This window comes from Orcinus orca, chromosome 16 (genome assembly GCF_937001465.1).
Source record: "Orcinus orca chromosome 16, mOrcOrc1.1, whole genome shotgun sequence".
Classification (NCBI taxonomy): domain Eukaryota; kingdom Metazoa; phylum Chordata; class Mammalia; order Artiodactyla; family Delphinidae; genus Orcinus; species Orcinus orca.
The window spans coordinates 48,537,354-48,548,331 of record NC_064574.1 but is presented as its reverse complement, the minus strand read 5'-3'; the positions used below and the strand labels follow the sequence as shown (position 1 = coordinate 48,548,331).

General features: G+C 44.3%; 1 protein-coding gene across 1 annotated transcript in view; it reads right to left on the bottom strand.

Moving 5' to 3' along the window:
• Positions 1 to 1,112: 1,112 nt before the first annotated feature.
• Positions 1,113 to 10,978, bottom strand: part of SNX5 (sorting nexin 5) — a 50,582-nt gene continuing 40,716 nt past the window's right edge. Inside the window, exon 14 of the mRNA XM_033429368.2 lies at positions 1,113 to 1,277. Coding sequence (XP_033285259.1) covers positions 1,128 to 1,277 — 150 coding nt within the window. The 3' untranslated portion in view covers positions 1,113 to 1,127. The remainder of the gene's footprint in view (positions 1,278 to 10,978) is intronic.

Genomic DNA, 10,978 nt, shown 5'->3' with positions numbered 1-10,978 from the left:
CTTGTTTAAACTCCCCAGGAAATTAGACCGCCATCACGCTGATTTCTAGATATAAAAATAAAAGAAACAATTGAAAACAAATCAAAAAATACAGAAAAACAATCAACTGGAAACAGGTGATTCCAAAGAGCAGCCACGTTTGAGAACCAGCGACTGAGGACGGCGGTTCCCAAACTTGAGCTGCATCTGAGTCTCCAGTGAGGCCTGATAAAGCGCAGATTGCTGGGTTCCACGCCAGGGTTTCTGATTCAGTCGGTCTGGATGGGGCCCGAGAACCTGCATTCCTAACAAGTCACTTGTCAGGGGACGCGCCTGCTGCCCCTCAGGACAAGACTTTGGGAACCACTGATGGGAATCTCCCTATTGTGTGTGGCGCTGGGATCAGCGAGGCGGCACCACCTGAGAGCCTGTTAGAACTGCAGACTCCCAGGCCCCCCAGAGCTCCTGATTCAGAATCTGCATATTAAACCAGCTTTCTTGATTTCCAAGCCGCGCTGCTGTAAAGGAAATCCCCACCATCTCACACACATACACGTGTGCTAGGGCCCCGAGCACTCAGGACTCAGGATGGAGTGGCTGCATCTGGGGAGGACCCCCATCAGTATGACCCAAAAAGCCCTCTCGTAAAAGATGGTTAACATAACCCAGACAGGCAGAGGCCACCAGTCTGCTGGACCAGGATGAGAGGAAGGGGGTGGGCAGAGGCCCTGTAGGGGTTAACCGTCCAGAAAGCACAGGTGGGGGTGAACACCCCAGGAGCCCCCTGGTCTGCCCTTTGATTTGACCACCAGAGAATGAAGTTGACACAGCTGCCTGACTCCTAGGAGACTCCTGGCTAGCCCAGTCACTTGACGTTCTTGACCTTGGACTGTGTCCTCACCCTGATGCAGCCCCTTTAGGGACCCTGAGCAGGGAGCCCAGCTCAGAGCTAGGTGTCTGTCGCCGCCACACCGTCATCGTTGCCTGCAGGGGCTGCACTTAACTGTCTGCGGGCGCTGCCCCGAGGCTGCACTTCACCGGCTCTTCACAAGAGTCCTGAGGTCGGTATTTATTATTAGCCCCAATTTACAGATGAAGGAACTGTGGCTACGAGAGGTGAACTTGCTTGCCCCAAACCACAGCAGCTGTTAAGTGGCAAGGGCAGAACTGACTCCCAAATCTCTCTGGCACCACCGTCTTGACAATAAACTAACCTGAAGCAGAACCCTCACCCGGAGAGCAGGAGCCTTAACTGGCCACTGTGCTCTTCCTGTGTTTCCTCTCTGGTTTCTCCTTTGCTGAAATGACAGAAACAAAAATTATTCTAAAGCTGTGACCCTTGGGCATGTGTGGCTATTTACGTATAAATTAAAATTAAATAACATTTAAAATTCAGTTTCTCAGTCACACTAGCCACGTGTCAAGCACTCAACAGTTTCACGTGGCTGGTGGCTACTGAAATCGCATAGGACAGATTGTGGAGCAAATTTCCAAAAGTTCTGTTGAACAGCCCTAGTCCGAAAAATTTTACATGCCCTTCACTACCCACGGTCACTCTTCATTCCAAGTTAACTTTAAAAAAGTAAAGAAATGAAACTTCAAACCCACAAAGCGTGCTTTTACCTTGTTCTCATTTGTCAAATAGAAGCCAACGTTTTCAGCCATGAAACATCAGGTGTTAGAAGGGAGGCCCCTACTGGCAACACATGGGATTACAACCTAGCACAATCAGACACTGGAAACAGGCCAGAGGCTGGGGTGGAACAGCCATCACTGAGGTATCAGGGAATACACAAGTGTGGGAGAAATTCCATATCTGGATAGGATCAGGGATGAGACTCCAGGAGCAGACCCTCAGTCAGAGAATCCATCCATTGCCAGACTGAAATCTCCAGTATCATATATCTCATGCCTAACACAATGCCTGACACCAAGAAGATACATAATAAATGTTACTTACTCAATTTCTAAAAATCTAAAACCAGTAAATGGCACGAATTTTCCAGTCATTTATCAAAATGGGCATATAGGTTTCTGCCTTTGATATTCTGATGTGATGATTATGTAACTTCCTAATAAAGCTTGGTCTTGATATTAAAAAAAAATTAGTCACTTAAATAATTGATTGAATGATTGATTCTGAGGATTCCAGAACTGCACCACTGATCATTTAATCCTTTTATCATTTTTTTCGCAATTGGACACATCCTTTTTTTTCTTTTTTAATTTTATTTGTTTATTTATTTATCTATTTTTGGCTGCATTGGGTCTTCGTTGCTGCGCGCAGGCTTTCTCTAGTTGCAGCGAGCGGGGGCTACTCTTCATTGCAGTGCATGGGCTTCTCATTGCAGTGGCTTCTCTTCTTGTGGAGCACAGGCTCTAGGCAGGAGGGCTTCAGTAGTTGTGGCTCACGGGCTCTAGAGCGCAGGCTCAGTAGTTGTGGTGCATGGGCTCAGTTGCTCCGCGGCATGTGGGATCTTCCTGGACCAGGGCTCGAACACTTGTCCCCTGCATTGGCAGGCAGATTTTTAACCACTGCGCCACCAGGGAAGCCCCCATCCTTTATATTAAGAAGCCAATGGAGAAACAGGATTTACTATTTCAGACACTTAGCTGACACGAGAGTGTTCAATAATCAAGGGTGGTTAGGACTTTATGAAATCATCAAGAACAAGATGTCAAAATTTTTGAGTCTCTGGTAAAACATGAAAAGACATTCCTGGTTCTTCCTTTGGCCCAAGGTGGCAGGAATGAAAGATCGCCTGCCTGATTGGGAGATGAATCAAATCCCAAACCATTCATTTATCCATTCAGTTCACAAATACAGACTCGGCCGCATGGGAGCCAGGTGGCAAAGGAAATGAGCTGGCGGCTGCTTATCTGAGCCCTGCGCACAAAAGAACACAACGCATCCAAAGCTCATCCCCAATCTGGAAAGCACCCTGGGCCGAGCAAATGCTCCACAAAGACCTGGGCTGGGGAGGGCAGCCTGTGGTCTCTGACGTCTCTTCTGGGGTTCCAGGTGCTGGGAGCCCTGGGCTATTGGATGCGAATCTTGACCGTGAAGAAATTGGAGTATAGATAGTGATGCAATCCCAGGGCACTGCAGAGGACCCCCAGTTATTGGGGAGGCTTTTCACGGGATCCAAGCAAGCCGATCGACAGGTCTGATTCAGGGCTGTATTAATGATCTGGTGGCCTAAGGCTGCTTATCGGTCGCTGTCCAGAACTGGAGGGGACACAGGGTCTGGCCTAGCTTCACGGGGATGGAAGAGTGGAGAATGGAGAATATCATTTATTGCAAGATCCAAAACAGCCCGCCCTCCGACAAAAAACAAAGGATGGTCCCCCTATTTGATGAGTTTCACTGGGTTCCAGGCTTGTGCGTGGTCCTGTTCTAGGTGCTGGGGAGACAGATCGGTGAGCTTCCGGGGCCGGGGGCAGACTCATTACAAAGGGCCCTTCTATCTCATCCTCCTCTTCACAAGCCCACTTGAGCCCCCTCTCAATTCCTGGCATAAGTAAGGCACTATTTCACGACACTTTTACCTTAATTAAAAGGTCTCAGATACCCATACCCAATGTGCAAACGACTTGGACAGGGGACTATCCGAATGGCTGGGAAACATGAAAAGATGCCCAACAACAATGGTTACAGGGAAATACAAATTAAAACTACGAGTTCTGTGACTGCACCCTCACCAGAATGGCTAAAGCCAAACCTCTGGAAATGTCCAGGGTGGGTGAGGTTGGGGAGTAGCACACACTGTCAGTGGGAGTGTGGATTGGTCCAAGCACTGCAGAGAACTGTCGGGCAATTTCTGTTCAAGTTAAACAGGGACTTCCTTGGTGGCGCAGTGGATAAGACTCCGTGCTCCCAATGCAGGGGGCCCGGGTTCGATCCCTGATCAGGGAACTAAATCCCCCATACCGCAACTAAGAGTTCGCATGCTGTAACTGAGGAGACTGCCTGCTGCAACTAAGACCCAGAGCAACTAAATAATTTTTTTTAACAAAATAATAATAATTAAAGTTAAACATACACTTAACATACAACCAAGCAGTTCCACTCCTGGGGATAAACCCAAAGGAAAGGAGGGTGTTCGTGCACCACAAAGGCCATGTCCAGAAATGCACATCACAGCTGAACTGCAAATACCCAGATCCTAAACATAACCCAAGTGCCCATCAGTGGAAGAATGGAGAAATATCACGTACGGCACCGAAGGGAAATGACCGAACTGCTCTTACATGCGATAATATGGATGAATCTCAAAAACAATGGTCAGGGAAAGAAACCAGACACAAACGAGCACATCCCGTGTCACTAAGTTCATATGGAGTTCGACAGGCAAAACTCACCGGGGGGACTTCCCTGGAGGCGCAGTAGTTAAGACTCTGCGCTCCCAATGCAGGGGACCTGGGTTCGATCCCTGGTCAAGGAACTAGATCCCATATGCATGCCGCAACTAAGAGTTCACATGCCACAACTAAGGAGCCCGCGAGCTGCAACTAAGATCCAGCACAACCAAATTAAAAAAAAAAGTCCTCATCCATGGCGCTGGGGTCAGACAGCGGCTGCCTGCTGGGGCGGTGGGAGGTGGCGACTGGGAAGAGGGCTTGAGGTGACTCACTGGATGATGGAATGTCCTCTGTGCTGATCTGGGTGGTGGTCACATGGGTGTAGACACAGGTAAAAATTCATCAAACTGTCCACCTAAGATTTGTGCATTTTACCGTGTGTAGATTATGCCTCAATAAAAGGGTAAAAGCAATCAAAGGTCTTGGTGACCACACTTGACAGAAGCATGGCTGAACATCAAAAGCTTATGAAATACCATGACCACATCCCCTGGGGGTTTAACAGAACAGCGTCTCAAACACAGTCACAGTCCTCAGGCCCTTGGCAACAGTTTCCATCCTTACTGCTCACCTAGCACCAAAAGGGATGTGTCCCTTTCCAGCCAAGCGGGCTGCAGCCCCTCCCAGAGCTCTCAATGGACTCACTCCCTGGAGTTGTCCTCCAACAGCTCCCAAGCACCTGGGGTTGAGTGCTGCCGGCGCAGTCCTGCACCCCCGGAGCCAGGCCTGCTCAGAGCCTCGGAGACGGCCCTGCTGGACTTTAGTGGAAACTTACGGGGCCCTGAGCAAACTAGACACGCAGGGCTGGCCTGCAAGGAAAGGTTAGACAAAGGGGGCTTCCCTGGTGGCGCAGTGGTTGGGAGTCCGCCTGCCGATGCAGGGGACACGGGTTCGTGCCCCGGTCCGGGAGGATCCCACGTGCCGCGGAGCGGCTGGGCCCGTGAGCCATGGCCGCTGAGCCTGCGCGTCTGGAGCCTGTGCTCCGCAACGGGAGAGGCCACAACAGTGAGAGGCCTGCGTACTGCAAAAAAAAGAAAAAAAAAGTCCTGCTGTATAGCACAGAGAACTATATTCAATATCCTACGATAAAGCATAATGGAAAAGAATATTTTAAAAAAAGAATGTATATATATATATATATATATATATATATATATGTATGTATAAATGAAGCACTTTGTGCAACAGAAATTAACACAACATTGTAGATCAACTATACCTCAATAAAATATTAATTAATTTTAAAAAACCAAGAGAATGAGTTAAGAAAAAAAAAAAGAGCTGTCAAGTGGTAGGAAAGATCCAGACTGGAGGTATATTTGGGCATCATTAGAACAAATTCAGTTTTTAAGTCCATAGGAATCAATGAATCACCTGAAGAGAGATTTAAAGAAGAAAGAGCCTGAGCTCCTAGGAACCCAGACTTTAGAGATTGGGTAGAGCAAAGGGAGCAAGTAAGGAAGCACAAGAAGACTCCAGTGAGGCAGAAGGGAAACCAGAAGAGGCAGGTGTCGCCGAGGCTGAGAGACAAGAGGATTTGGAGAAGGAAGTGGCCTCCCGGGTGGGACACGGCCCATAGGGTGGGCAGCACGGAGGCGGTCAGGACCTGGACGAGGCAACTCCAGTGTGATGATGGGCAGAAGCCCACTGGGATGGACCAAGGGATGAATGGACAGAGCGGGGTGGGGAGTGGAAGCTTGAGTGTCAGTGACTCTATCCAGAAGGTTGGATCAACTGGGTGCAGCTACAGGCAGATATGGACCAAGGACCGATGGAAGAATGGGCGGGAGGGTGTGCAAGCTGAGTGTCAAGACTCTATCCAGAAGGTTGGATCAACTGGGTGCACCTACAGGCAGATATGGATAAAGGATTGATTCTCTTCTGCTCAACATATTATTGTGAAAAACTTCAAACCTGCAGAAAGTTGAAGGAAGAGTACAACGCACAGCTCTTCACCCTTCACCTAAAGTCATCATTTGTTAACATTCTGCCTCATTTACTTTCCACACACACACACATATTCATTTTGGGGTGAACCACTGGAAATAAAGTTGCAGATACTCCTAAATACCACAGCATGCCTTTCCTAGGAACAAGGCCATTCTCCTACATGACCTCAATGCCACATCCCACCCAAAGAAATTTAACATTGAATCGGTAACATCATCTAGCAAACAGACCATATTTACGTTTCCCCAGAAGTCCGGACACGGCCTTTATAGCTGCTTTCTATTTCCTGGTCCTGGATCCAATTGAGGTTCACTCCTTCCCTTTTGTTGTCAGGTTTCCATACTTTAATCGGAAACAGTCCCTGGCCTTTTTCTTGTCTTTCAGGGCACTGACATGCTTGAAGAGTTCAGGCCAGTTGTCACGTTGCCTGTCCCCATACTGGATTTATCTGATTGTTTCCTCATGACTGGATTCAGGTTAAACATTTTTGGCAGGAATACCACATAGATGATGTGAGCTTCTCAAGGGAGAGTTTTTGAAAGATGGAAAATACTCCATCGACTTGAATGCAGATGTAAATGACGCAGTAGATCAGGATGATGACGGGGAGGGAAATTGGCTCAGTGAAGGAGGTCATAACATCCTTAAATTGGCCAGAGGTGGGGTGCGGGGCCGGGGGATGGGGAGGGTGGAAACAGATGAAGGGATAGACATACCTGACTGGCAGCAGGTACGTCTCCTTGGTTGTAGCAAACAAGGAGACGCAGAAGGTGGTGTGAATGAATGAACATAGTCTGAGGCAGGGAGGGTGAGTCTGTTTGGATCTGATAGCTTCTACTCCTCACTGAAATGAGGTGGCTGGTGGGAATGTAAAAAGGCACAGCCGCTGTGGAAAACAGTATGGCAGTTCCTCAAAAAATTAAGTAGACAGGAATTCCCTGGTGGTCCAGTGGTTAGGACTCTGTGCTGCCACTGCAGGGGGCATGGGTTCAATCCCGGGTCGGGGAGCTAAGATTCTGCATGCCATGCGGCATGGCCAAAAAAAAAAAAGAAGAAGAAAAAGAAGAAATTCCCAGGCCTAGATGTTTTCACTGGATAATTTTATAAAATATTTAAGGAAGGCTTAACACCAATTTTATACAATGTCTTCCAGAAAATAGAAAAGTAGGGAGTACTTCCCAACTCATTTTATGAAGCTAGTATTATCCTGACACCAAAACCAGACAAAGATAGTACAGAAAAGAAAACTAGAGACCAATATCCCTAATGAACATAGATGCAAAAACCCTTAACAAAGTATTAGCAAGAAAAGTCAGTCATATATAAAATGAATCATACATATTGACCAAGTAAGATTTATTTCAAACAATAAAATATTTGAATGCAAGGTTGGTTCAATATTTTAAAAATCTATCAATGCAATCCACCATACTGACAGTCTTAAGAAGAAAAATCACATAATCATATCAATCAATGAGGAAAAAAGCATTTGACAAAATTCAACATCCATTTATGATTTTAAAAAAAAGCTCTTAGAAAAATAGAAATAGAGAGGAACTTAACTTGAAAAAGGAATCTACCCAAAAAATCTACCACTAATGATATACTTAACGGCAAAAGACTGAATGTTTGCCCCGTAAGAGCAGGAAAAAGGGCAAGTAAAGGCTCTCACAACTTGTATTCAGCATCGTGCTGTAAGTTCTAGTCAGTGCAATAAGGCAAATACGAAAACAAAAGAAACAAAAAAAGTAGGAAGGAGTAAAATGCATATGACTGGAAGAAAAAAATTGTTCCTGTTTGCAGAGAACATGACTGTCTATGTAGAAAATCCCAAGGAATCTGAGAAAACAATTCTAGAACTAATAAGTGAGCTCAACAAGATCTCAGGACACAAGTTAAACATATAAAAATCCATTGTATTTCCATGTTCTAGTAATGAACAGTGGACACCAAAATTAAAAATACAATACCATTTACAATTGCACAAAAAGAAAAGGAAATACTCAAGAGTACACATCTAACAAAACTTGTTCGAGATCTGTATGCTAAAGTGACAACATGCAAGTGAAAGAAATGAAAGCAGATCTAAATAAATGGAGGGACATAGTATGATGGTGGATTAGAATACCCAGCATAGCTAAGACGTCAGTTCTTGACAAATTGATATACAGGTTTAAAGCAAACCCTATCAAATTCCCAGAAAAGGGCTTTTTTTTTTTTTAGATACAGACAAGATTATTTTAAAATTTATACTGAAAGGCAAAGAAACTAGCATAGCTAAAAGAGTCATGAGAAAGATAAATAAAAAGAGAGGAATCAGCCTATCAGATTTCAAGACTTGCTGTTAAGCCTGCAATTATCAAGGATGTATGGTATTGGCAGAGGAATATACATATAGACCAATGGAACAGAGTAGAACATTCAAAAATAAATGCACACAGACTTGCCCAACTGATTTTTTACGAAGGTGCCAAAGCAGTTCAATGAAGGAAAGAGAGCCTTTCCTACAGGAGGAATTAGACATCCACAGGCAAAAAAAAATTATCATCAACCTAAACCCCACATTTAATACAAAAATTAACTCCAAATGGATTACTGACTTAAAGGTAAAATGTGAAACTATAAAACTTTTAGAAATATGCATAGGAGAAAATCTCTAGGATCTAGGGCTTATACTTGATACTAAAAGCGCTATTCATAAAAGGAAAAATCAGTAAATCGAACATCAAAATTAAAAACTTTTGCTCTATGAAAGATCCTGTTAAAAGGTAGAAAGACAAGGTACAGAGTGGGGAAAAAATATTTGCAAACCATGTATCCAACAAAGAACTATTATTTTGTGTATATAAAGAACTCTCAAAACTCAACAATAAGAAACACAAACAATACAATTAGAAAATGGGCAAAAGACATGAAGAGAGATTTCCGAAGAGGACATATGGATAGCACGTAAGCAGTTGAAAAGATGCTCAATGTTATCAGCCATCAGGGAAACACGGTTTGAAACTGCTATGAGATATCAGTCAGTACACATTTATCAGAAGTCTAAAATAATAATAGTGACACCACCAAATGCTGGCAAGGATGTGGAGTAAATGAATCCCTCCTACATTGTTGGAGGGAATGTGAAATGGAACAGCCCAACTGGGTCTTGGAAAATCTAAACATGCAACTCCCATATGAGCCAGAAATTGCACTGTGGGTAAATTATCTCAGAGAAATGGAAACTTATGTTCAGACATAAACTAGTACATGAATGTTTATAGCAGCCTTATTTGTAATAGCCAAAAACTGGAAACAACCCAAATTCCTTTAAGGGGCAAATAGTTAAAGCAACAGTAGTACATCCATACCATGGACTACTGCTCAGCAATAAACAGGAACAAACTATTGATACGAGCCGTAACCAGGATGAATCTCCAGAAAATTATGCTGAGTGAAAAAAAAAGCCAATTGCGAAAAGAAATCTAAAGAAGAATGAATATATGTATAACTGAATCACTTTGCTATACACCTGTATAACAAATTATAAATCAACTATACTCCAATAAAAATAAAATATTAAAAAAAAACAAAATTTTTTTCAAAAGCCAATTGCAAAAGATTACACATTGTGTGATTCCATTTATGATTCCATTGTTGAAATGGCAAAATTATAGAAATGGATTAAGGAGGGAATGGCTGGGCTTCCCTGGTGGCTCAGTGGTTAAGAACCTGCCTGCCAATGCAGGGGACACGGGTTCGATCCCTGGTCCGGGAAGATCCCACATGCCACAGAGCAGCTAAGCCCGCATGCACAGCTACTGAGCCCGTGCACCTACAGCCCGTGCTCTGCAACAACAGAAGCCACCACAATGAGAAGCCCGCGCACCGCAACAAAGAGTAGCCCCCCGCTCGCCACAACTAGAGAAAGCCTGCACGCAGAACAAAGACCCAATGCAGCCAAAAATAAATAAATAAATAAATAAATATATATATATATATATATATATATATATATATATATATATAAAAGGAGGAAATGGCTGCAGGAGGCAAGTGGGTGTGGCTATAACAGCTCAACATGAGAGCCCTCCCCATGTACACAGGATCACTCTGTATTACTTCTTCCAACTACATGTGCGTCCACAATTATCTCAAAATAAAATTTAATTGAAAAAATTCCAGTTGAATTATTAGGAGATAAAGTCAATGACATTTTCCAAAAGTAGAATGGCAACAAAACATGATAACCTGGAAACTAGGAAAGAAAATGTAAGAAAAATACAGCATTCATCCAGGTGGTCTGACATCCAGCTAAGATGAGTTCCAGACAAAAGAACAGAGAAAAACAGTGGGGCAGGAGATTATCAAGGAAATTATACAACAAAATGACCAGAATGAAAGGAAGTGATTTTCCTATTGAAAGATTCATATAAATGTAAATCATCACGAATGTCAGGACTCTAGGGTGGAAGAACCCAGAGAAGGAGAAAACAGAAGTGTCTCTGGGGTCCTTTGGTGTCAGCACTTTCCACTTCCCCACTGCCGGCCACTATGGATCCCTGTGTCCTGGCTGCTCAGCCTCTCCAGCCTCTTGTCTCTGTAGGGTTTCTCTCCCTTTACTGTCACTTGGATTCAGGAAGGAGCCGACACTAATACCTGTGCTCGGTCTACCCTCAACTCAGACGTCAGGTGCTAGAATTTT